Genomic DNA, 27,365 nt, shown 5'->3' with positions numbered 1-27,365 from the left:
GCTTTTCAGCATCAAACAAACAAGGGAAGAGAACGGGGTCATCTACAAGCCAGCGATCAGCAAAGAGGAGAATATTTCCAAAGCATAAGCTTCTGTTGAGTTACCTAAGTAGCCACTCAATCACTGCTTTCCCAAACATTTGCACATCCTTAACAGCTCAGACATTACTGTTATCTCTTGCTTTATCACTCAAACCTGCTGGATTGTTTTTGCCTGAGCTCAAAAAGAGACATGTTCAGCTGTTCTCCTTTGTGCAATAGAATATGAAAGGACAGAGTTTGCTCTCAGGTAAACGTGCAACAGATATGTGCCTTAATATTCCCTCCCTCCACAAAAAATTTTTTCCCTAAAGTGTAAAGTGTATCAAACAACATATTAGAAGCTGTGCTGAACTTTGTTTATGTTATGACCTCAAATATGAGCTTTACGAGCAAGGCTAACAAAAAGTACTATAGTTTGAAGAAAGCTTTTCATGTGTATGAAAATGTGACTCCCCTCCCCCTATCAGAAAACCTGTGCTGCTAATGTTAAGGAATCACCTGTATTAGGGAGCAGATGACACGATTTGTGCCAGGTTGAAAGATCATGTCAATAATAGATTTGGAACAGTGGGAAATATTGAGAGGAAAATGAGCAAATTTGGATAGAAAACCTGCTTTGGATACAGGTTTCCCAGTGCCCGTTTTAAGCAGTTTATAGGTCAGATGTCAGGTACTTTCAAATAAAACAGGTCAAATAAAACTCAAATGCCAGCACTGAGACTATAATGAGCTCCATTAGGTTCAGGCTAAAGAAATCTTGTTTCCTCTTAGTTGTTATTGCTAGTGGCAACAGGTAGAAGCCACAAATTTGTACATAAACAAAAATACTATATATACATAATCAGTAATTTCAACTTTATATAGCAGCATCATAGCTGTCAACTTTTGGATTTGAAAATAAGGGATCAGCAGCAGCCTCACCTGTCCTGGGGAATCTATGGTATATCTAACAGTCCAGGATAGCAGCGGGAAACGGCGCTGGAATAATGGGAATTTCCAGCAAAAAAAGGGAAGGCTGACAGCTGTGGCTTGGAATAAGGGAGTTTCACGCAAAAAAAAGGGAGGGTTGACAGATATGAGCAGCATGTAATAAAAAATATTATTAAGAATTTTTGTGGCAACTCCCATTTGTCTTCAATCATTTACCGTTTTATAAATATATCAGACAAACCTATTTTCCTGAATAGAAGCCAGGCAATGTTTCCCTGTATTTCCTGAGCTCTCAGCTGACCAGGTGATGCGCATGTGATCCACAGCAAGGAATTCCGCTTTTCACCCAGAAAGGAATGCCTGGCAGCCCTTATAGTGCTTATATTACTGTGATTGCTCCCAAGGCATACTGGGGCTTGTTCTCAAACTGCGTTCTGTGGAACTCCATTGGTTCACCAGCAAAGAAAATCAGTCGTATTAATGGACAACCTTCTCAAAAACAGGTGGCCTGCCACCATCAACGCCCCCCCCATGCCAGCTGCAAGTGAGTGCTGAGTTTGTTCTACCGTGTTTCTCATATTTTAAGACACCGTCTTATATTTATTTTACTCAAGAAAATAAGCCTATGGCTTATTTTCGGGGGGGGGGATGTCTTATTTTATTTTATTTTTAATTACCTGTAAGTTGCTGCTGCTGCTGAAGCGCCGACAAAGAGCCCAGCAGCGCGCGCCGTGTGAAGCCCCGAGCCAGCGGGACCCGCTGAAGCGCCGACAAAGCGCCCAGCAGCGCCGCGCAGAGCGGCCCGAGCCGCAGCAGCAGGAGGGGGATTCAAAGTGCTACAGAGCACTGCTGGGTCCCGCTGGCTCGGGGCGCTCCACATGGCGCTGCTGGGCGCTTTGACGGCGCTTCAGCGGGGCCTGCAGCACGCATCGCATGGAGCCCCGAGCCAGTGGGACCCAGCAGCGCGCCCCGCTAAAGCGCCGACAAAGCGCCCAGCAGCGCCACGCAGAGCGCCCCGAGCCGCAGCAGGAGGAGCGGGATTCAAAGCGGTGCATGCTGTGGCACTTTGAATCCCCCCTCCTGCTGCTGCGGCTCGGGGCGCTCTGCGCGGCACTGCTGGGCACTTTGTCAGCGCTTCAGCTGAGTCCCACTGGCTCGGGGCTCCACACGGCGCGCACTGCGGGCGTTGCTGGATCCCGCTGGCTCGGGGCTCCACGCGGCGCGCGCTGCTGGGTGTTTTGGCGGGGCTGCAGCAGTTCCAGGCCCCAACACAACAGGCCTCTTCCTCTTCCTTGGCACCCTCCGGAACTGCACTACGGCTTATTTTCGGGGGATGTCTTATATTTTTTCAAGGCATGAAAACCCTGCCATGGCTTATTTTATAGGTGTGTCTTATTTTATAAGAAACACGGTAGCTGTCCGCTCTGTTCTTGCTTGAACTTCTTCTTATTTCAATGGTGGTAACCCATGAGCAAGTGTGCACATAAGATTACAGTAAGGGGGCAACTGGAATCTTTCAGTGACGACCACCATTGGCATCCTGTGTCTTCCATGAAACACGAGTGTCTTCTCAGAAACACGAGCAAAAAAGTCAGTGTGACTGCTTGGCCTCAATTCTTAATTAAATGGGGACTCGCACCTGAGGTGTTGCACCCGCACTCAGGGGCGTACCCAGGATCAAAACTGGGGGAAGGGGTGGGGCCAAGGCACAGGAGGGGAGGGGCCACAAAGTGGGAACGTGGGCGTTGCATGTATATTTCATCCGATGGAAATCCCATCTACTTTGGGCCTGTCCATAAAAATCAAATCTAGAGAGAGAGACTAAAGGTCATCAACCTTTTCCAGCCATGGGCTGGTCCACCGTCCCCCAGACCATGTGGTGGGCCAGACTATATTTTTTGGGGGGGAAATGAGCGAATTCCTATGCCCCACACATAACCCAGAGATGCATTTTAAATAAAAGCACACATTCTACTCATGTAAAAACACCAGGCAAATAACCCAGAGATGCATTTTAAACGAAAGCACACATTCTACTCATATAAAAATACGCTGATTCCCGGACTGTCCGCGGGCCGGATTGAGAGGGCAACTGGGCTGCATCCGGCCCCCAGGCCTTGGGTTGCCCACCCCTGGACTAGAGTGATGTCCACTCTTTCGAAGAACTCTTTCTTGTTGCAAGACTTTTTGTGGGTGAGCTCAGAGTTTGTTTGGACACTGGGGGAGAACCTGGAGGCCAAGAGGGAGGGTATGTCAGAAGGAAAATGGATTGATATTGATTAGCAACTTTCTATTATTTTGTAAATTGCCTGTTGCTGTTTCAGTTTTCAGTGCACTTCTTAAACCTATTTTTTAAAACATTAAGTAATGTACAGAAACAATATATTCAAATCTCCTCTAAGAAAGCAGATCCAAATTTCAGTGCACAAGAAGAACATACGCTTGTATGGAATATTAAACAAAGGTCTCGTTCATAAGCAACCGCTGCAAGACTTTTTGTACCTCATCAAGAGGGCAGCGGAACAACCTGCGTAGGAAAAAAACAAAAACCGTCGGCGTGGCAATTAATATTGACCAATATTTACCAATGAATTTTGCTCCAAACTGTCCTTGCAGCTTCGATGGGATCAAGGGGTTCAGGAATGCTTTCTAACCCAAAGCCTAAGGGAGGGGGGGGAGCAACAGGGACCGCTCAGTGCAAATGCACCGCTCTTCTTCCCGGAAGGCGTAAGGATGCCAGACCAGGCAGAGCAGCAGCGGAGAGGCGCTGCAAATGCACCCTTGGGCGCAGCTGGGCTGGGACTGGACCTCCATCAGCCGTGTGTGTGTGTGTGTGTGTGTGCACGCGCGTTTCAAGGAAAAGTCCCGCCCCTCCCCACCTTCCTCGCACAGCCGATAGCTCGATTGCTCTAGTCTAGCCTCTACCATTGCTCGGATTTCCGCCCTGCTGCCACCCAAACTCGGGCCGGGCGAGGAAGGGCTGCTCCTCTCCCCGCGCTGCCATGCTGGACTTTGCTATCTTCGCTGTCACTTTCCTGCTGGATGGGCGCAGCGCAGCTGTCTGGTGGGCGCCTTAGGGCTGGCCCTGCGACAGGAACAGCCGCGCCATGTGGAGCCGCCGCGGCTGGCAGACAAGCAGTGTGCGCCCCGCGCCTGCCCGCCAAAAGTTTGACACCAAGAGGTGCGGCGGCCTGAAGGAAAAGCTGGCCAGGGAAGGGCGGGAAAGTCCCAGTGAAGCGGGACGCCTGAAGGGACGCCGTCTTCCCATGCCGCCCTTCCCGCCACCTCTGTCCGAACCAGGTCCCTCCCTCTGCCTCAGGATTTCCCGCCCTGTTGTTAGCCAATCTAGGCTGCTGCTGCTGCTCCAAAGCGGCCGCGCCAGAGGAGTGGCTAATCCCCGCCGGGCGCTGCGCACGGGGAGCACCCAGCCTCAGCCCGTGGCTCACTTTTTTTTTGCTTTTTTTTTTTGCTTCGGGGGGCAGCGGCTCCCCTGCCCCGCGCTGGATACGCCCATGCGCCGCACTCCTGGCAGTGGTACAGTCCACCCACTAGTAAGTCAGGGGCAGCTTATACTGGTGCTTTGCTGTCTGCAGCTATGTCCTGTTATTTTCCATACACAATTCAAAGTGCTGTTTATAAAGCCCTAAGTCCCAGCATCATATTTCCCCTGTTAATATCTCCAATATTAACATAGACAGGCCAGGGTTGAAGTCAGGGGGCCTTTCAGAAATATTTTAAGACTCAGTGGTGAAGGAAGAGGAGTGTGGGGGGAGCGTACTGTTCCCAGCAGCATGATCCCGGTGGGGTCCCATTGCAGCTGCCCCACCCACGCTGGGCGCCCACACCCCCACAGGCGGCGTACCACACCCCCAGGACACCTGCCACACACCCCAGGACACCTGCCACACACCACACAGGCGGCGTACCACACCCCCAGGACGCGTGCCAGCCCCACCCCCGCCTGCTCTCTGCCCCCCCCCCCCGGTGCCGGAGCATGAAGCTCCGCCACTGTTAAGATCTACTTGTTTGTCAACAGAGGGGAAATTTTATTTCAATTAGATTTTATTTATTAAAGCAACCTGCCATGCTTGTGATGAGCCACTTCGCAAATACATTCTAAATTAAGACTCTTGGGGGTTTCAAGGCTAAAAGTTTTTAAAAGTCTCTAAAACTGGGCAAAATTGTGTGTGTGTATCTCTACAGCAGCTGAGTGTAAGACCATAATAATGTATTTGTTCAGCATTCAGCTTCCAACATCAGCCAACCAATGTACTAATAAGAATTTAAAATTAGGGAATATTTCTAGAGTTGAATAGATATCAAAAATTAAATTATTTTTAGAATGCATTTTTGCCACACACAGAAAAAGAAGCAGTAGACTAATTCACACACAACTAAGACAGAAACAACAGAAACATTACAAGCTAACATGAAGTCAGTATAGTTGTAGCCAGCTAAAGGGATTCATGTTTTGGAAAGGGAGAATAGGTAAAGGTAAAGGGCCCCTGACCATCAGGTCCAGTCGTGTCCGACTCTGGGGTTGCGGCGCTCATCTCGCTCTATAGGCCGAGGGAGCCGGCGTTTGTCCGGGTCATGTGGCCAGCATGACAAAGCTGCTTCTGGCGAACCAGAGCAGCGCACGGAAACGCCGTTTACCTTCCCGCCAGAGCGGTCCCTATTTATCTACTTGCACTTTAATGTGCTTTTGAACTGCTAGGTGGGCAGGAGCTGGGATCGAGCAACGGGAGCTCACCCCGTCACAGGGATTCGAACCGCCGACCTTCTGATCAGCAAGCCCTAGGCTCAGTGGTTTAACCCACAGCGCTACCTGGGTCCCTATGGAAAGGGAGAATAGACCAAAGTAATGTCAAAAGGAACAAAAAGAATTGCCTGAGTGAAGAAAATTAAACATCTCACTTATACACACTGCAAAATGAAATAACAGAGATCAACCGTTATGCATATACCTGCAGATAATTTTTTAACTGTAGCTACTTGCTCAACAGTAGCAAGATGTGTATTTCAAGACACATGGTCTATTTCACGGGTGTCAAACACAAGGCCCGGGGGCCAAATCCGGCCCGCCAGACCTTGTCATGTGGCCCGCCGAGCGCCCCAGCCAGCGGGACCCAGCAGTGGGACCTTGCTGCTGAAGCACCGCGCCGACAAACAGCTGGGGCCGGGGAAATGCTTTTTGCCCCTGGGTCCCTTCGCGCTCTTTTCTGGCGCTGAATCAAGGCGGCGACCCCCCCTTCCCTTTCTTTCTTCCTCTCTCTCGTTCTTATTCTTTCTTTCCCTCTCCTTCCTTCCTTCTTTATCTCTGTCTTCTCTCCCCCTTTTTTCCTTTCTTTCTTTATTCCTTCTTTCCTACTCTTCTTTCTCTCACCTCTTTCCTTCCTCTCTCCCTCCTGCTCCCTCTTTTCTTCCTTCCTTCCTTCCTTCCCAACTTTCTTCCTCTCCCTCATTCTTATTCTTTCTTTCCCTCTACTTCCTTCCTTCTTTCTCCCTTTCCGTCTTCTCTCCCTCTTTCTTTTTCTTTCCTTCTTTATTCTCTTCCTTATTTCCTACTCTTCTTTCTCTCCCCTCTTTCCTTCCTTCCTTCCTTCCTTCCTTCCTTCCTTCCTTCCTTCCTTCCTTCCTTCCTTCCTTCCTTCCTTCCTTCCTTCCTCTCTCCCTCCCTCCCTCCCTCCCTCCCTCCCACTCCCTCCCTCCTTCCTTCCTTCCTTCCTTCCTTCCTTCCTTCCTTCCTTCCTTCCTTCCTTCCTTCCTTCCTTCCTTCCTCACTCCCTCCCCTCCCTCTCCCTCTCCCTCTCCCTCTCCTCAGAAACATAGGATTCTGCTTTATACTTCTGGCCCTTAAACCCTGGAACCAGGAGAGCAGCTCCAGTGAGTCAACCTCAGCCACTCCCTTTGGTGAAGGGTGGTGGCTCACTGGCAGAACATCTGTCCTGCATGCAGAAGGACCCCAGCATCTCCAGGTACTAGTAGCTCTGCAATGGTCCTGCATGAAACCCTAGCGAGCCTCCACCACCCAGTGCAGTTACCAAAAATCATTTTTCAATAAATTGTACATTTATTGTACATTTGAATATCTACTTGCTATTATTCTGACTATGTTTCTGCTTTCAGAGCTAGTTATTACTTACATTATTACAAAAAAAAGTAATAATTGAATGCAGTGACAATAATTTATGATAATAAAGAGTGGACACATAGTCCTACAGATACAACCGGCCCTTTGAGGGTGACCAAACTGCTGATGCGGCCCCCGATGAATTTGAGTTTGACACCCCTGGTCTATTTAGTTTTTCTTTTGAAGCACTAAGGGGATGTGGCAGTCTCAAGGAGAAGCAATTTGATACCATCTAGTGGCAGACTCCTATATGGAGCAAAAAGGAAATATATTCTTATCTAAACTTTGACAAATTAGGACTAAGAATTTTGCTGAAATATCTGTTTTGTTTAGTGCATAGTGGAAGAACAAAAACTATTATGATATTTTTTTAAATGTGGCAACGCTTTGCACTTATATCTGGAAGTAAGCCCCATGTTATTGCATGTACACGCCATCTTTCCTCCACAGACATCACCCCCAAAGAACACAGTGGGGCACATTTACCTGGGATTAAGTCCCATTTAACTCAGTGAGGTTTGTCTCTGAAAACATGGAAAACCACGAGTGCCACCTTGAGCTACTTGGAGAAAAGTGGCGTATGCGAAAGATATCCCCAGCCAGGTCTGGAGCAATATAAAAACAAATAATAATAATAGTAATAATAATAATTTATTATTTATACCCTGCTCATCTGGCCGGGTTCCCCCAGCCACTCTGGGCGGCTTCCTACAAAACATTAAAATACAGAAATCCATCAAACATTAAAGGCTTCCCTAAACAGGGCTGCCTTAAGATGCCTTCTAAAGGTCTGGTAATTGTTATTCTCTTTGACCTCTGTTGGGAGGGCATTCCACAGGGTGGGTGCCACTACCGAGAAGGCCCTCTGCCTGGTTCCCTGTAACTTGGCTTCTCGTAGTGAGGGAACCGCCAAAGACCCTCGGCACTGGACCTCAGTGTCCAGGCAGAACGACGGGGGTGGAGATGCTCCTTCAGGTATACTGGACCGAGGCCGTTTAGGGCTTTAAAGGTCAGCACCAACACTTTGAATTGTGCTCGGAAACGTACTGGGAGCCAATGTAGGTCTTTCAGGACCGGTGTTATGTGGTCTCGGCGGCCGCTCCCAATCACCAGTCTAGCTGCCGCATTCTGGATTAGTTGTAGTTTCCGGGTCACCTTCAAAGGTAGCCCCACGTAGAGCGCATTACAGTAGTCCAAGCGAGAGATAACTAGAGCATGCACCACTCTGGCGAGACAGTCCGCGGGCAGGTAGGGTCTCAGCCTGCGTACCAGATGGAGCTGATAAACAGCTGCCCTGGACACAGAATTGACCTGCGCCTCCATGGACAGCTGCGAGTCCAAAATGACTCCCAGGCTGCGCACCTGGTCCTTCAAGGGCACAGTTGCCCCATTCAGGTAGATCCCGTGACACATCTAGGATAGCCTGGCGTGGGCTCCTTAGACTTTCCACACAGGCCCTTGGCAATCCCAGTGTGTGGAGGGTATGCCATGCCCCTCTACTATCCATGGGCTCCACACAATGGGGTCTCATTGGAACCATCCCTTGCAGTTTCCTACTAGCGTTTTAAATTTTCCAAAATGTTTTTTCTGTTGTTGCTCAACCACCTTGCAAACCATTTAACAGAATGGCAGAAATGTACAAATCAGCAGATTTAGTTCAGAGGAGGAATGTAAAATTTCACATTGACAACTCTGTAGGAAAATGGGCCTGTTTGACCCATTTATTATTTGAATGTAACCTATGGAGATGTATGGCTTAAAAGGCATTTATGGTGCAGTGTTGGACTAGAACCTGAGAGGCTAGGGTTCAAATCCCTGTTCAGCCATGAAACCCACTGGGTGAACTTGGGCCAGTCACGGTTCCTCAGCCTAATCCACCTTGCAGGGTTGTTGAGAGGATAAAATAGGGAGTAGCCTAACCAGGTCCACCACCTTGGGCTCCCTTGGAGAAAAGGAGGGACAGAAGTGCAGCCAATCAACTTCTGCAAACAATGTTTTATATTGTTTTATTGTTATACATGGCCCCACTTTGATATGTGGTGGTACAGAAGTTTGCTTTTCTGAATATTATTTATTCTTTTAACAAAATCTGGTTCTAACAAAGGCTGGCTAAAGAAAACTCTGCAACGAGTAGGGCAAAACTTGCCGCTTATGGGTTTAGGCCTCGCCTCACCTCGGCCAACTGACAAAGGATAGAGGGGGGGATTCGATCCAGTACATTTTAAAAGCAGAATCTCTCCAATTCACACTTTCCAAAACGTGAAACATGTCTCTCCTTCAACATTTGCACTTATCCTAATTTTCAATGCAGTTCTCCAGCCAACCACAATGCATCTTGTTAGGGGAAAGTATGCATAGAAATGGAGATATTAGTGAAAACAACATGCAAAAATGCATTCTATTAGGGGAAATGGCTTGCAGAAATGTGTATTTTAGTCCTAACTGCATATTTAAAAAATCTAATTTTAATCCAACATAACAGAGACCACTTACAATAAAAGTGTCATGTAAGCATAGCCATTTCAAGTATTTAATAGAATTGTAAAGCGTCATCTAGTTCAACCCCTGCAATGCAGAATCTTTTCCCCAATGTGGGGCTCGAACCCACAACCCTGAGATTAAGTCTCATACGCTACTGAGTGAGTTATCCCAGCTACAGTATATAGTTGTTGTTGTTGTTGTTGTTGATCTGAAGATCCTGGGGCCATTTGCAACACAAAACACAAAATACATAACAAAACAAAAACAAGCCAATAACCTCCCTCCATAAAAAGAATAAACAAAAGACGAAAATGATGACAAAAAACCTGGATAAGAAAGAGAAAGAAGAGTTGCAGCAAAGACACGGTATTGCAATTGTAAAAAAGGTACAGTACCTTGGAATATGGATGACAACAAAAAATATAAATCTGTTTAATGACAATTATGAACTGGTATGGAAAGAAATAAAGAAGGATTTAGAAATATGGAATAGGAAGAAGTTGTCGTTCCTTGGTAGAATAGCAGCAATAAAGATGAACGTATTACCCAAAATGTTATTCTTGTTTCAAACAATACCTATTATAAAGGGGACGAGACAATTCAAAGAGTGGCAAAAAGATTTACAAAGATTTGTCTGGCAGGGGAAGAAACCAAGAATAAAATATAAAATATTGGTAGATAAGACAGAAAGAGGTGGATTCTCCATGCCAGACTTGAAATTATACTTTGAAGCGTCATGTCTCTGTTGGATAAAAGATTGGATAACATTGGAGAATACGGACTTGTTGGATTTAGAAGGATTCGACAACAGAGCGGGCTGGCATTCATATCTATGGTACGATAAGAAAAAAACCCATAAAGGATTTACAAATCATGTGATAAGAAGGTCGTTATTTGAAGTATGGGAAAGAAACAAAGCCTTGTTAGAGACTAAGACTCCATGGTGGATTTCACCAATGGATGTAATCATAGTGAAGAAAGTGAATATGGAAGGGGAGAGACCAACATATGAAGAATTTTTAAGACAATCAGAACAAGGCTGGAAAGTAAAACCGTATGAAGAGGTTAAAGTATACCTGACGAGCTGGCTGCAATATCATCAAATCAATGATATATTTGTAAAAGACAAAAAAACTGGTTTTGAGGAGAGAAGGTCCAAATTCCAAATAGAGTTGCTAGGGGGCAGAATAAAACTGTTGTCCAAAATGTACAATTTGCTGTTAGAATGGTATACTAAAGATGAATTGACGAAAGAGGTAATGATAAAATGGGCTAAGGATTTTGGGCATAATATTGAATACGATGCGTGGTTGAAACTATGGAACCAAACAATAAAATTCACAGCATGTACTGCTTTGAAAGAGAATGTTTGGAAGATGATGTATAGATGGCATTTAACCCCGGTGAAATTAGCAAAAATGTATAGAATGAGTAATAGAATGTGCTGGAAATGCAATGAAAAGGAAGGGGACTTTTATCATATGTGGTGGAAATGTGAAAAGGTTAAAGGCTATTGGGAAATGATATATAATGAACTGAAAAAGATTTTTAAGTATACCTTTCCCAAGAGACCGGAAGCCTTTTTGTTAGGAATGATAGGTCAAGAGATAACCAAGGAGGATAATACCTTATTTTTGTATGCGACAACCGCGGCAAGGACATTATTGGCCCAAAAATGGAAGACCCAGGACTTACCGACAATCGGAGACTGGCAGACAAAGATGATTGAATATGCAGAATTAGCGAGACTGACTAGCAGGATTCGAAACCAGAGGGAGACAAGGTTTCTAAGGGATTGGAGTAAATTTGTGGATTATATGGAAAAGAATTGTAGAGGTTTAAAGACACTTGCAGGCTTGAAATAAATCCTACGAATTGACTTTAAAGACTAGATATAAAGGAACTGCGAGATAAGAGCGGATTAGAAAACCTATTGAGGGGAGGGAGGGAAGTCAAACTCGGCGGAGTATTTTGTAATGAGTAATGAGAATTGTTAAAAGAGTGATGTATGTATTTTGAATGTTTGTTTGTTTGTTTTGTATATTGTTTTAAATGTGTTTAATTGGAAAATTTAATAGTTATATATAAAAAATAATAACCTCCCTCCCAGAAACACATTTAAAATCCATAGAATGTTAATCAGCCGACTGCCTGGCTGAAGAGAAATATTTTTGCTGGGCGCCTAAAGATTTTGCGAGCCACTGCAGAAAAGGCCATGTTCTCAGGTTGCCATCTTCTGGACCTCTCACAGAGGCACATGAAGGGCCTCAGATGACGATCACGGGGTCCAGGTCGGTTCATATTATTGCCATGAATAAAAATAATAAATATGCCTTTCAAATATATGCTTGGACCGATATAATTTTATAAATTTTATTATGGGATCATACTTGCAGTAATGTCTGACTCCTTCCCTCTGGACACCCCCCCCCAGGTCTAGCTAATTAAATGCTGCTGGAATTGCTGTAAATACATAATTATGGGATGGGGTGCTGTGGCCATTGTCTACCTGCAAGGTTACCAATGCATGACTGAAGTAGCCAAATTCTTCCGATCCAGGAACAGGGCATAGCTGTCAAACCAACTGAAGTCCAGAACCTTTAAACACCCCTGCTCTACAAAAGGGTTTCAGCCATATACTGATGAAACCTCAGCCCCAAACTCCTAATGACCACTCCCCACAGCTTCATATAGATGTTCTGGCAGGGTTAAAAAAAAACCTGAGCATGATACTTTTAGAAAAGGGGATGAGTCTTCAAGCCTACCAGCGTGGGGATATTCCTACTGTATGCAAGCATGCCCTTTGCTGCTCCTTTGTAACACTACTCATTAAGCCCAAACTAGGTTAGCAATACATTAATAGCAGATAAGCTACTGTTGTGGAATAGAGGGTTTTCAAACCACTGACTTCTGGCAGGCAGCCTTCACCAGCTGGAAGGGGATACTTTGGTGCTGTGTTACAGAAGGGAACCAAACACATGGGATTAAGTAGTAAAGATCGCAGCTTCTCTCACACTTCGAAGTCAGTGTAAATGCTTCTCTCTAGTTCTAAGCTCAACACACAATTCTCCCTGCTCAGCCATGAAGCTGTTTAGGTCACTCTCACACTCAACCTAAACAAGATTATTGCCAAGATAAAAAATGGGAATGCCTCCAAATAATTTTAACAGAAAGAGCAGGGAAGTGGAAGCAAGACAAAATATATTGATAGGCTGCAATCAAGTACTAGCTATCCTAGTACAGAAGTCTTGCAGCAAGCATGGAAACGGCTGCCAGTTTTCCTTTCCAACTTTAGCCACTTGTCTGAAGATTCAGCGGGGCTGCATGCTCCCTAAGCAGCTTTGTATATCAGTTACCCTGAAAGGAATTTGCAAAAGGTTATCCTTTTGTTCGCCAAAAGTAACAATATTCTGCTGTATTTCAAACCAGCAGTGACTGTACTAGCAGAATCCTTATATTAATGCAATGTATCTGGAGACCATGTTTGTATCAGTCACCTTTTACAGATTTTCACATTGGAATAAATTGAAGCAGGAAGTAGTTCATTCACAGAAGACTGAAGAGAGAAGTCTGTAGCTGAGAGGCAGAGTAGACAATTTGCACATAGACAGTCACAGACTCAGTATCTTGGCATCTCCAGACAGGGATAGGGGGAAAAAGCTCTTGGGAGACGCAGTAGTAGACAAAGGATAGGGAACCTCTGACTCTCCAAATGCTGCAAGAAAACTCCCATCAGCTCCAGCAAAGAGTAAGGGTTGATGGGCATTGTAATTCAACATTTGGACAGGGATGTAGATCTAATATGTGTTACTTTTTCTGAGTGCAGTTCTGAAAATGGTGTGCGATCAGGGTTAAGCAAAGGTATGCCCTGAATTATTTGACAAAGGTTGTTCAATCAATCCATTCAGTTTCAGGAGAGTTCTTTCTTCTTTTTACTCCCATCAGCATGCATCAGGCAGAATGATAATGCACTACAGAACTTGTTTGATCACACTGTGTATTTCATAAAAAACTTAACATTTAATTATGTAATTTTATTTGAGACGCAGTTATAAAAGAGTTCACTTGAAATATTATCCCTCCCCCTTTGTCTTTTTTATTTTTTACACAGTATCAATACACAGTTAATGATTAAGTTCACAAGTTAACCACATGACAAGTTCACATTATCTGCCGGAGCTTTTCCATCTTATGCTTTTGGAGTATTGATAATATGTGCTTCACACGTGGCAGAATAATTATGTAAAAATTAGGCTCTTCTGGATCATGCTTTATTTCTCAGAATTTAGTATGTCTCATTAAAATTGTAAGTTCAAGGGAGAAACATGATATTTGGGCAGAAAAATAAACTTGTAAGGCCATAGGAACACACTACAAATTCCCCTTAAGGTAGGGAAACTTATACAAGAAGCCCTGTATTGACATGTACTGTATTTTAAAATGAAAGGCATAAGACTAGAATATGGTGACACCAGACTTACTGTTAGCCCCTTCAGTCTTTAGCCTTACAAATATTGCACTCACTCTAAATCAAGCCTTTCCATAATTACCAAACACGTTTGCACATTTATCTACTGTCTCAAGCCTCTCAAGTTGTTACAGACCAGTTGATGACAGAATTTAAAAAAGTCTAACACAACATCCATTTTGGCTAGCAGAATTAATGGACTTTATTCATTGAATTTGCAAGTAAGTGAGAAGTGGGAATGCACTTGGGACAGGTAAATACCCCATTTATTTTAAAAAAACAACACTTCTCAAAAAAGGCTAGCAAGTATTTTACAAGTATGGTACAGAGAGAACACCAAGTTCAAAAAGAGATTATATTTCATATGCCACACAGGAATCAAAGTCTAACCAGATGTATGAAACTTAAAACCAAGCATGTAAGCTATAAAATGTCAACTGGAGGAGAGACAATGCTTTGATGGATCAACAAATTTAGCTAAGCACAGATGCATGTTTTAAAATTGCACTCTCTTTTTAGAAAGTCAGTAGTAAACGACAAAAAAATTAAGAATGGAAAGAGTGTGTATGCTTTCTGCTCTGGAAAGCGTATCAAGGATTACCCTTCATGGGTGAGTTCTGTAGAGCAAGGCCAAATGTATTGTATCACGAAGAAAAGACACAGTTGGGGAATCTTAACCAACTATTAGCTAAATGGAAGAATGTTGTCTTTTGCAGGGTTAACACCCAACACAAGACTTGTTCTGGGGTAAGAAATGTTTGCATCAAGCAATGAAGGCAAAGGCAGTCCCATACCATCATAGTTTGCCTGTTTGCCTAGAGCACTCAAGGAAATAAGTTGATGTGGACAACCAGCTGATTTACAATTTAAAATGCCGTTTGACAAGGCATATTATTTGTAGAAAAATGGGCTAAATCAACCATTATGAAAAGTTTGAAGTGCAGCCATAGCACTTAATACTGCTGCAAAGGCTATAACAACATTTCCTTAAGACTAAAGTTGTTTCCATATGAAACATATTTTCAGAACTTCAGCAGGGAACAGACTATTCTGTCACTAATATTTTGACAGGTTAAAACTAAATATTAACAATATTAACAATGAGGGAAAGTGAACTGTGTGTGGCATCCTTACACCAATCTTAAAGTGAATTTCCTATGGTCTTACTCAAATTATGTACATTTTAGCACAGCTAGAAGTAAGAAAATAGCAAGATTTTTTCAAAATAAAACAGAGTAGATACCCCAATTTGCTGCTGCTTCAAGAAGCACTTTATATAAATTCAACTAGTTACAGGCTCTCTCAAAGGGAAGTTCATAGAGACTAAATGTTCGTACATAGAACCAAGATATGAAGTATGATGCCAACAAAGAGGAAACATAAGCAAAGAAAATCTGCCAAAAGGAACCACAGAACTTGTCAGTTTTGGCTTTCAGACAAACCCCCTGAGATACAGATTACAATACAAAGAAGTCAGACGTGAAAAAAGATGGACATTCATCGTGGGTGGAGTCACACTTGCCCCCCAAAAAGCACTTTGTGTTATAAAGCAAGAACCACAACACTTTAGTCCAAGCATGGGACCCACAGCAACCAGACATATTTGTGTTTTGCTGCTTAATATTCCTGCTGGATACACTCCTCTTTCCATGCATCAACCCAGATGCTGCAATCCAAGAGGTAATTAGAGCAATATTGTTAGGATTATAAACAGAGGGGCAGGAAGAGTGTGCAAAAATTCACAACTCCACAGGAATGTTTTTTTCCTAACCTGTTCAACATAAAAACCAATGTTATGTTACAGAGTGCCAGTGGCCAACCTATTCACCTTGAATGACGTAAGATATGCTTAGAATCATATTGACATTTGACCCTCTAAAACAAAGCAACGTTGTGTGCCTGTTTGGCTAGCTAATGGGACAAGTTTCACAACAGCGGCTCATGGAGCTGTGGTGTCATCAAGGTTGTGTTGAGATAGGTTTTAACTTACAAAGGTCCATGTTTGGCACATCAATAGAACTAAAGCACCTGTATTTGAAGTAACTCAACGTTTTATAAATAATTTAAATAGTGGTGAAATAGGCTGGTATGGGAGTCTCAGTTAAGTGAGAAAGGCAGCTAAGTTTATATCTGTTCTAAATGTTTGAACCAACACCAGTTGCCTCAAGATTCATGGAAGGTCATTATCAGGAGGACAGTGACTATGCTTTTTGAAAAAGGGACTAAAAGCTAGATGGGATAGTTACACGTGCTGTGTGTGCTTTTTCTATTAATATTCAACAGGCTGAAACAGGAACCTTTAGATACAGGAATAGTTGCATTTAACAGAGAACTGAGCGCCTTGCAGTTCAACTGAATACAGCAGGAAATAGAAGTGAAATTGGATTGATGTAAGAGATAACTGTAAGTGGTTCCAGTACACCTTCTGTACATAGAAATGCAACACCGTACATTCAGAAAAAAAAGTTCATTTCCATACAAACAGATCTGTGTATTTGTCAAACAAAAGTGGCAAGCCCAAATAGAAATTTAAAGTGCCTGGGGTGTTAAGCTTTCCAGCACCAGGCTACAAAACCACATTTATGTTGCAGACATATTTCTATGCCTGAGAAAAATACTAGGGCCATATTCTAGGCCACCAAGTGCAGGGCTTTCAGCCCTCCTGCCCCTTCTTATTAAGTACACAAGGCAGATTGAGAAGCCACAGTGTTGGTGGGAAGTCTATGCCTACATGCCATCTAGCCCTCCCTTTTGCCTTGACAGAGCACAAGTAAATTACACTGAGTTGAGGAGGGCAACTGGTTGAGGATATAGGAAGCACACAGAGTTCTAAGGGCCTCTTATGATGCCCATGAATAATTGTAGGCAGAATTCTATTGGCTCTATGGCGACGCTCTGAGCATGGGTGCTGTATCTATGACCATGCCCTCTGTATTCAGTGTGGGATCCAATCTTATCCCTTTATACTACAGCTGGGGGGAGGAATGCTGGGGAATGCTTACCAGAACGAAAAGAAAGAAAGCTGTGCAAAGACAAGTGCTAAGACTGTGCTCTAGCAGGCAACAGAGGGCAAATATGAGTGTGCAAAGAAAAACTTAGCAGCTTTTGAAGCAGGCAGTGAAACAAAGTAATAAAGAAGATTTAGCTCCTGCACATGTGTCTCTCAACTTCACAGCTTCCGTGTTTGAGAAGAGGGAGCCCGACTTGCTGAGAAGCAGAGCGAACCAAAATCCTTTTCTCTCTTGGTTTAGCACACTCTACATTCAAACAGAGCTCTCAGCAGCAGCCTGGTGGTAACAGCTCTGAGGCCAGATGAGCCTGTGCTTTCAGAGAAGCAGGAAAAGGGTTTTCTCTCTCTCTAGGTATGCTGCAGTCTATTATTAGGAGTTCATCAAAGCAGTGTGCATCGAAAGAAGCTGCTCTTCTTTGATCTGTTTTCCATTATTTTCACTGGCCCACCTGCACCTGCTGAACTGTTGTCATTCTAAGGAGAGACATAAGAAAAAGAAGAAGAAGATATAAGGTGTATTATTGTCGTAGAATGAACAAATCCTTTGGATTTTTTTGCCTCCCCTCCAAACAAAACTCAAATCCAATGAAAAACTAGTACATAAATCGTACACTGTATGATTGTGTACTCAAAACAAGAGGTCAAGCAGTTGCCCACACAGGGCACAGAAGAGTGCTTTGGAAAATTAGATGCTCCCCTCCCAGCTCTCACGCTGCCTTCCCAAAGCCAGCCAAGCGAGGTGCCAGGCTCTGTCAGGGTTCTAGAGTCCACATGCCTCCTTCCCAAAGCCCAGCTTCTCTCTTACCCAACTTTGGGGAGGCAGCACAAGGGCAGCGGGGGGTGTATTGGGGGGGGGAGGATGAGAGAGAGGCATCAAATGTTGGTGAGGGTCGCCAAAAAGGTATTGAGGGCCATGCATTGGACTACCCTGCTCTATACACCTCATTGCTCTACTAAGGCCTCCTCCTTTGCTTAGGCTGTGTAATTCTGCCCCATCTGGAGCATTTATTCACAACTTACAGAGTTGCAGTAGTTACCTGCCCTCAGAGGTGGAAGCCCTTTGCAGCCCTGCATGAGTCACTGTTCCATGCTTGCTGAAGTTATGCCAGGAACAGAAACTCATGCAGACACCAGGGTGGGTGGGTGTGCTCAGAACCTCTTCAGGTGTAAGACTCCACAATTTTGATTCAGCTACTCGGCATTTGGGAAATCATGGAATAATGAATACATCTGCCTCACTGTAGTGAAAAGGAGCTTTGCCAAAGAGCAGCAGCAGATTCATGTGCAAATTCTATTCCTAAAGTTCATGAAAGAGAAGGTTCAGCTTGATTATGCCTCCTGTACATGGACACTACACAGGAGACAGCCTTGCTTTCTTTATGTCACTACATTTAAATCCTGGCCTTCCTCCCTTAGCAGATTAGGGTGGAAGACAGACAAGCCAAAAAAATACACACAAAAAAGGCCTTAAAACATCATACAAATTGATTCAGAATTCACAGTGCAGCAAACTAGGAATGACTCATCAGACACATTCAAGTTTCCCCAAAGGATAGATAAGCAAGTGGGTCTTTAGCTGTCAGTACAATCAAGGTAGCACAGGAGGCAAAGGCAGTTCTATGCCAAGTGAGAAAACCTTATCCCAAATGGGACAATGCCTGAGCAGAACAAATGGGGCCTCTTTTCCCTGTAGGAGGGAATCTAGCTTATTGGGTGGTTTTTGAAAACAAACAGGAACACAATTGCATCCCTTTGCAGCACAAGACAAGTGAAACAGTTGGGGGAAATCTCTAATGGAAAATTCAAAGAGCACCACATCTGATTTTAACAGAGCACAATGCGGCAGGAAACTCTCCTGAGCAGACCTCTTTCAAAGAAATGAGAATTACTTCTGTTTTCTTGCACATGTCCCATGAGTTTCAGCAAGGCTTGTGCAGGAGCATTCCTGGAGGATGGCACAAGGGTTCAGACCTGCATGCTCTATTTTGCCACTTCTAATGCACCTAAGATCTAATGTCTTAATGGCAAGGCCTCATGAAGATGTGTGCACAAGTTCCCATTAAAAAGGCAAATGTTGTAGCACATCATTTATATTACACTGTGAGGGTGGAGACAGGAATCAGATTGTGGTGCCTGACTTGCATCTTAAAGACACAAATGCAAACTCACTGGCACTTAAGAGAGTCCTCTAAGGAAGACAAGCTGCAGCCATTTAGATGTGGAAAGCCAAAAGCTTAAACAAAATACCTGTGGGATGTCACCAGATAAGCTCTAGTACTATTGCAGGCCAGTTCCAATATTTACAAATGTTTGGCTAGGGGCCTCCTAACTGCAGACCTTGAGAAGGAACTGTGCAGAATGTTGCTTTTGAGCATATGGAAAGGAATGTAATCTTCATATTCCCACTGCCATGTGCAACATTGGCACACTACATAATTTGTTCAAAATGTGCACAAAGCAATGGTAAGAACTTCCTTTGTTTTGAGTTTGTTCTATGCTATAATGTTGTTTCCAGTTCCAAATGAAACAAAAAGCATTAGATTGATCGAGGAGTTCCTTTCTGCACAAAGTCAAGGATTCACCATGAAAGGAAGCATCTGGCTAGAGCAGGCATCCCCAAACTTCGGCCCTCCAGATGTTTTGGACTACAATTCCCATCATCCCTGACCAGTGGTCCTGTTAGCTAGGGATCATGGGAGTTGTAGGCCAAAACATCTGGAGGGCCGCAGTTTGGGGATGCCTGGGCTAGAGTGAAGATGAGCCCAACAAGGAGTAGTCTCTATCTCAGCTCCAGACTGAGGAAGATGGGAGCTTGTCACTGCTGGGTTCAGGTTCACAGGCGCCCCCAGCACCTCCCAAGCTCAGCATGTCACAGACAAGTTCCCACCTCTTTGGAGGAGAGAGGTATGCTTGAAAGAACAAAAATTTTGCTAGCTACTATTGCCTGGCAAAACTGTGGGGATGGTATTCAACTAAGTTTTTTACTCAAACCAGACCAACTGAAATTAATAAGCCTTACTTAGCCATGTTCATTAATTTGATTGAGTCGACTCACAGTAAAACATAGTTGAACACCACTCTGAATCTCAGAATTTGGTAGAAAATATAATAATTATGTGATACAAATAATGAGAAAAACCAACCATTTTTTTGTTGAGTTTTGTCATGATATCCCGTGCAAGGGTGAAGAAAGCCTAGAACCAAGAAAAAAGGGAGAGTAATCAGAAAACCCCCCACAAATTAATCATCACATCTTACACATTTAAGAGTGCAGAGCGCTTTTTTAAAAAAATGAAAAGTACAATAATTTCTTTATTGGAGTTGAAAAATCTTTGTCCCATTAAACTTTTGGTCTTATAGGAACTGGCTTCTAAAGGGGATCTTTGAGACCTCAACATGCCTCAAAGTAAAAGCACTCTTTTATGGACTCCCCTGAGCACTCCCACTTAATACTATGTTCTTGGCTCAAACAGTTCTTCTCTGGGTCTGAAAGGGTCTCTCTTATCACCTGCTACCTGATCTTTTTTTGCTGGAAATTCCTGGGATTGAACCTGGGCCCATCTGCATGCAGCAAAGCATGTGCTTTATCACATAACTGATTCCCACTTTTCCCCATGCCCATGGAAGCACTGCAAAAGAGGTACAAAGGACTCATGCTGCTTCCCCAGAGTACTCAGCAAGGTGTTAGTGGCCATACGAATAATCCCTGGCTAGCAACTCAAACTAAGATTTGAACCCCACCCCAGAAGACCACACAAGAGCATCTGTGTAAGTATAGGACTTTGTTTAATGCATCTATAACACAACATCAGAAAATATTTTAACCTCCAGGTGTATACCTAGTTGTTAGCGACTCTTACCTCTTCCACATTTATGCTCGATTTTGCACTTGTCTCCAGAAATTTGATTCCATAATCAATTGCTAACTGCAAAAGTGTTAATAAGAACTCATTAGTGTTTTAAAAAGTGGATTTTCAACATACGTCTAACTGCCAAACTATACTACAGCTTGATAAAAAGTAGGAAGCAGAATGTATGGCTAAGTCAATGCCATCTCTATCACCTCCAAGCTTACATTCTTCCACTGGAATCCAAAGGGGCCAATGTGCAAAAGGTCCCATGTAGATGATTCACAAACAGGCTCATTTTCCCTTTAGGTGGCCTCACCTCTTGGAATATCATTTGGGCACCAGCACTGGAATGGACTGAAGCATCCCGTGGGCACATAGGAGGCACCATGTCTCCCTCTGGAATGCACCTTCTGCATTTACTTGTTACCTGCTGGATTTTTTTCCCATTTTCATTGATTTTGAAAAGCTAAAATATGCCAAGATGCTAGCATACTATCCAGTATGACAAGCAACACCAAATGGTGTTTTTAACCAGTTAAGGGTTCTTAGAAATGAGTGAGGTTCTAGAACAGGCATCCCCAAACTGCGGCCCTCCAGATGTTTTGGCCTACAACTCCCATGATTATGATCCCTAGCTAACAGGACCAGTGGTCGGGGAAGATGGGCATTGTAGTCCAAAACATCTGGAGGGCCAAAGTTTGGGGATGCCTGCTCTAGAATTAAAACTGGAAATTACCTAATTGGAAAAACCTGAGTAACTGAGCCAATCTGAGGTACTGGAAAACTGTCTTCTCTTGCCCATCATCTGCAGAATTCCACCCCAATTCCTTCCACCCCAGCAATCTAACAGAGCAGCTTCCTCCCATTGAACTGGTTTCTAAGATGTTCCCTCCCTGCCCCTTTCTATCATAGCTTTACTCCATTAGCTCCAATGGAAGAGGGATGGAATGAGCGGAATTGGGGCTGGAGTGCCAAGTTACCCTCCCCAAATTACACACCACAGGAAATGTCGGTTTCCACCCTTACCCACGGTTCAATTCAGATTAAGATCTGAACTGAATGTTAAAGGCTTGCATTGGTTTTGAAGTCTACTTTAACGAGTCCTTGAAGTTAGTTTTCAAGCCTGCATTAGGCAAACCTCAATGTTTTGAGTTTTAATGCTAAAACTAAACAGAATCAAAACTGGTTCAGGACATAAGGGCTGTGACCCAGATACAACCACAGTAGAAGTGAGAACATACAACTGATTTCAACTGGCACTTTTTAAAACTGTGATAATAATAATATTATATTATATTATATTAATTATATTATTATTTATACCCCGCCCATCTGGCTGGGCTTCCCCTGCCACTCTGGGCGGCTAACTGTTGTCTATTCACAAAATAAGAATTAAAGTTAATGGCTGTCCAGTCTGCATGGTCGTGGGGCTTTCAAGGGTCTCATGTCCTGAATCTTTTGCTTGTTATCTGTGTTGCTGGGTCTTTAGTCTTGGGTATTTAAACTCTTGTGATTTAAACTTGTCTACTTGATGAACTTGATGGCTAGCATATTATGACCTACAGTCCTATTATGAATATTTCATCTCAGTAATGTTGATTCTGAGATGCTCAAGGAAAACTGCTGTCTCAAGGAACTCAAGGGTAGAAAAGAAAAAAGAAAGGTAAAGGACCCCTGGACGGTTAACTTCAGTCAAAGGCGACTATGGAGTTGTGGCACTCATCTCACTTTTCAGGCCAAGGGAGCCAGCATTTGTCCACAGACAGCTTTCTGGCCAGCATGACTAAACTGCTTCTGGTGCAACGGGACACCGTGACGAGTGCCAGAGCACATGGAAACGCCTTTTACCTTCCTGCCAGAGCGGTACCTATTTATCTACTTGCACTGGTATGCTTTCAAAATGCTAGGTTGGCAGAAGCTGGGACAGAGCAACAGAAGCTCATCCCATTGCATGGATTCAAACCGTCAACCTTCCAATCAGCAAGCCCAAGAGGCTCAGTGATTTAGACCACAGCACCACCCGCTCGCTCAGAGACCACCCCCAAATCAAAGTATTGAGAACACTTATATCCAGAGAGTTCTAGATTTACCTTTTCTCCTTTTTCTTTTGAAACTTGTCTTTTCTCATTCATATCACATTTATTACCCAGGATCATTCTTTCTACATCTGAAGATGCATGCTGAACAGAGGGAGAAACAGCAAGAACAGCCAAGTCACAAAATCTTGATATGCCAGATACATAACAAGAACTAAGCTATTCAGAGGCAACAGAAAGCACAAATTCACACATTTTTTATTACATCAGAACAAAGCTAGCCATATTTTGCTCATGAAGAATTGTCTGATTAATTCATCTCTTGAGACACCACCTCTTCCTTTAACTCTGTCCTTTAAACTTTCATTGCTTCATTTTACAGAGGAAGGACTGTGTCAAAATGCAGGGCCTCATTCTGGTGGTTAAATAAGCACCAAGTGGTTAAAAGAAAGCTTCAGCTATGTGAAAAAATAAATAAAAGTTTAGCTCAGAGCTTAACAAAATGCTCAACAAGTAGAAAGGGATCTCTAAGTGCCATTATTCAAAGATAAAAATTGAAATATTATCCAACCATGTATGCTCAAGAGTAGATAGACCATCAATATACATCTTGGTAGTCCCCTTAAATTTTTATAACCAAGTTCTTGTTTCATCTCTATTCCATCAGGTTAGAGGATACCCTCATCTAATACTGCCCAAAGAAAGCAGTCAGAATCAATTTATCCTTCTCTCCACCACTTTATGTGTGTGGATTTACCTGACATCCTGTAAGAACATTTCACTCGATTCCTACCAGTGAATCAAAGTCACTTAGCCCCCACTTCCCACTGACATGGCAGCAGCTGTCCTGATCACAGTGCAATTTAAGAGATGATGTTGGTGAAATTTCATGAAGCTACGGTAGCACTCAAAGCTGGTTGTTCCCTTGTAGACACATACCTCTTCTATGTTTCTTATCCAGTTTTTAATGTTGTCGAAGGACTTCTCATTTGTGATATCATAAACCAGCATAATACCCTACAAAAAACAGAGTAAGAACATAAGTGCTTGGCTGCTGGATTCAAGCCAGAGGGCCCATCAAGTTCAGCATCCTGTTCTCACAGTGGTCAACCAGATACTAATGGAAAAACCTACAACCAGGAAACAATTCCCAATTATATTCTGAAGCCAACACGGATGATGGGAGCAGTAATAGAAATCCCTCAGATGCCAGGCGCATTTTGTGACTGCCACGGGTCCAATTCCTACCATGTGGAGATCCTTGGATGCCAGACTGGCAACTGACATCTCCATCTAGCTGGCCCCTCCAGCTATCTTAAGCAGGTAAGCAGAAGAGCACCCGCCCTGTGGAACACCCTCCCATCAGACACCCTGACATTTAGAAAATACCTAAAGGCATCCCTGTTTAGGGAAGTTTTTAATCTGTGATATTTGATGTATTTTAATGTTTGTTGGAAGCCGCCCAGAGTGGCAGGGGAAGCCCAGCCAGATGGGCAGGGCATAAATAAATATTAATTATTGTTGTTGTTGTTGTTGTTGTTGTTGTTGTTGTTGTTGTTGTTATTGCATTTATATCCCACCTTTTCCTCCAAGGAGCACATAATTTTGTTTTATTCTGGATTGTTTTCTTTGATGTTTTATTTTGTTGTAAACTGCTTTGAGATTTTTTGTTTAAAATATAAAGTGGTATAGAAATGATGATGATAATAATAATGATAATAATAACAATAATAACAGTAATAATTTTATTAACCCCCCCAATAGTGCCTATACATTCTGTTGTGGCAACTAGGGTGTGATTTGGCAATTAGCTTATACAGGTGAAACTCGGAAAATTAGAATATCGTCGAAAAGTGCATTTATTTCAGTAACACAACTTAAAAGATGAATCCAATATATGAGATAGATGCATGGCATGCAAAGCAAGGTACAGTGGTACCTCGCAAGACGAATGTAATTCGTTCCACAGGTCAATTCGTTTTACGAAAAATTCGTCCTGCAAATCGCGGTTTCCCATAGGAATGCATTGAAACTTAATTAATGCGTTCCTATGGGCAAAAAAGCACAAAAAAGGCACCGACTCACCCGCCACAGCCGCTCCGGAAATTTTTAAGGCTCTGGCGGCGCCGCTGTTGCCACCAAGGGCTGCCTGGCAAGCCCTGCTGCTGCTCCTGCTGGATCGCCAACGATTCCGAGCTGGCGAGATACGGTGGGCAGCAGGTACGGCGGGCGGAGGGAGGCAGGGAGAGAGGGCGCGTTCCCGGGAGGCGGCGGTGCTGAGGGGGCCGATCCGGGCCGTCCGGAAGGCGAGCACCGCACGCTTTTCTCCCGCTCGCCTCGGCGGCGGCACTGAAGCAACCGATCCCGGGCCGGCCCCCTCAGCACTTCCCACGCTGACAGCTGATCTTCCTTTGCCGCCTTCCTGCGCTACATTCTATGGCCGTGCTTCGCAAGACGAAGCAGTGGCCATAGAAAACCTTGTCGTCTTGCGAGTCCCTCGCGCAACGCAAAACACTTGCGAGTTTTTCGTTGCGCGAGGCATTCATCTTGCGAGGTACCACTGTATGTCAAGCCTTTATTTGTTGTAATTTTAATTATTTGTCGTTGGGCGGGTCAATTATAAATGGAATGTAATTAATGAAATGTAATAGCAATATTTATTTTTGTATTATTGTAACTATTTGTTTTATTACTGTGGAATTTCCAAAAGAAAGAATTAGTAAAAATTAATTTTCCGAGTTTCACCTGTATATCTGAATTTTTAACACTGGATGGGTGTTGGATTAAAACACAGCTTTCCACACTGTGTGTCGCAACACATATGTGGGCTGCAGTGTGTCACACAAATGGTCCCTGTGCTCCTCCCAGGGCTGGAAAGGGGTTAGTTTGCTAGATAAAACTGAAATACTGCGTCGCAAAAATGATGCATGTCTAAAAGGTGTGTCACCAACATGAAAAGTTTGGAGAGCTCGGGAGCAAAATATAAAATCTTCTGTGAAAAAAAATACTCCCATCATGATGTTTGGAAACAGGATTTTAGAAGACAGATACAGATACAAGACAGATACAAAACAGCTCTTCTGTCAAGCAAGGCCAAATATTTATCTTCAACCGTGTATATTTGATAATAAAGTGAGATGCTGATATCTTTTTATAACAGTTGAAAAACTATGCATGAAAAAGAGCACTGACCATGGCTCCTCTGTAGTATGCAGTTGTAATGGTGCGGAATCTTTCCTGACCAGCAGTATCCCTGTAAACCAAAACAGATGTAAGAAATTTGGGGGGGGGGATTGGAGATGAATTCAGTGCTCACCCCCCATCCAATACCAATGCCCTTAATGAGGACCTTTCAATTTAAAAATAAATGAGACAATTCTACAAGTGCCTTGCAATTACATTCTACGTTGGACAAGTACAATTAAGCAAAATGTTACAGCCTCATTCTCAATACATTTGCATTCAAAGTACAAGTTATACAAGCTGTATTTACAAGCAAGGAGGTTCTAGATTAGCCTTTCCCAACCCCTTCATGTGTTACAAACTATAACCTCCATCAGCCCCAGCCATTACAACCTGCAAAACACCAGGTTGAAGGCTGATCTTGACAGTAGTTTTATAGCTAAATCCCTGACACATTTGGAAGCAAGCCCTACTTTTAATAGAAGTTACTGCCAAGTAAGCCCTTACATGTACAGTTTGGTTTTCATCCATGTGCACCATCTCCCCCAACTGTATGCATTTAATTAAATTGTAGTTTTATTAGTGCAATCTTTCCATTCCAAGTGCAGTGATCTCAGCTTCTACATTCTCTGCTAGGAAGGTGGACAAGTGGAGCTGATTTTATATTGTGTGAGGAGATCCTCTCATGCTGTCTGCTGAGTACATACAGCATGCTTCTTTAACAATCTTAGGAGGGAACTATGTCTGTCATCACTGGGAGCACCCAGATGTTACAGCCCCTGGTTGTCACATTCAAGGCACTATTTTACTGGGAGTGTGAAATTTACAAACATGATCTGAAGTCTCTAGCTCCAGAGGCAAGTTGCATGTTTAAAAAACTTACCATATCTGTAGTTTGATTTTCTTCCCATCTAGTTCTATTGTTCTGATTTTAAAATCAATTCCTGAGGGAAAGATAGATTTGTGTTAATTAGGTTTCCGCAGGTTTCTGCTGCTTTGTTCTCAAATTAGATATTGTCTATCATCGTGGTAGGCAGAGAGAACTCTGTAAATACTGAAGTTTGGAATTCTCAGTATTACTTTATTATGAAAGAGGACTTCCAGTCTCACGCTTGCTGGGCTCTGGAGAAGTGTGAGTGGAGCTTCACTTTCACAATGGGACTTTTGGGTTACAGAAGCAGCTGTAACCCAAAAGTCTTTGGTGGTAGACAGAAGTTCACTCCCACCAATGA

The 27,365-nt window shown here is 43.5% G+C and overlaps 2 protein-coding genes across 2 annotated transcripts in view; one reads left to right on the top strand and one right to left on the bottom strand.

Annotated features, from left to right (window-relative positions):
• CA12 (carbonic anhydrase 12) overlaps positions 1–1,122 on the top strand; it is a 28,528-nt gene extending 27,406 nt beyond the window's left edge. Inside the window, exon 10 of the mRNA XM_035131984.2 lies at positions 10–1,122. Coding sequence (XP_034987875.2) covers positions 10–88 — 79 coding nt within the window. The 3' untranslated portion in view covers positions 89–1,122. The remainder of the gene's footprint in view (positions 1–9) is intronic.
• Positions 1,123–11,679: 10,557 nt separating this feature from the next.
• RAB8B (RAB8B, member RAS oncogene family) overlaps positions 11,680–27,365 on the bottom strand; it is a 42,531-nt gene continuing 26,845 nt past the window's right edge. Inside the window, exons 2-8 of the mRNA XM_035132349.2 lie at positions 27,017–27,077; positions 26,143–26,203; positions 23,890–23,967; positions 23,005–23,094; positions 20,924–20,989; positions 20,207–20,257; positions 11,680–17,537 (exon numbers count right to left, since the gene is read on the bottom strand). Of these exons, the coding sequence (XP_034988240.1) occupies positions 17,445–17,537; positions 20,207–20,257; positions 20,924–20,989; positions 23,005–23,094; positions 23,890–23,967; positions 26,143–26,203; positions 27,017–27,077 (500 nt within the window). The 3' untranslated portion in view covers positions 11,680–17,444. The remainder of the gene's footprint in view (positions 17,538–20,206; positions 20,258–20,923; positions 20,990–23,004; positions 23,095–23,889; positions 23,968–26,142; positions 26,204–27,016; positions 27,078–27,365) is intronic.

The sequence above is a fragment of the Zootoca vivipara genome, chromosome 14, assembly GCF_963506605.1.
Source record: "Zootoca vivipara chromosome 14, rZooViv1.1, whole genome shotgun sequence".
NCBI lineage: Eukaryota > Metazoa > Chordata > Lepidosauria > Squamata > Lacertidae > Zootoca > Zootoca vivipara.
This window is presented reverse-complemented; position numbering and strand designations above follow the sequence as displayed.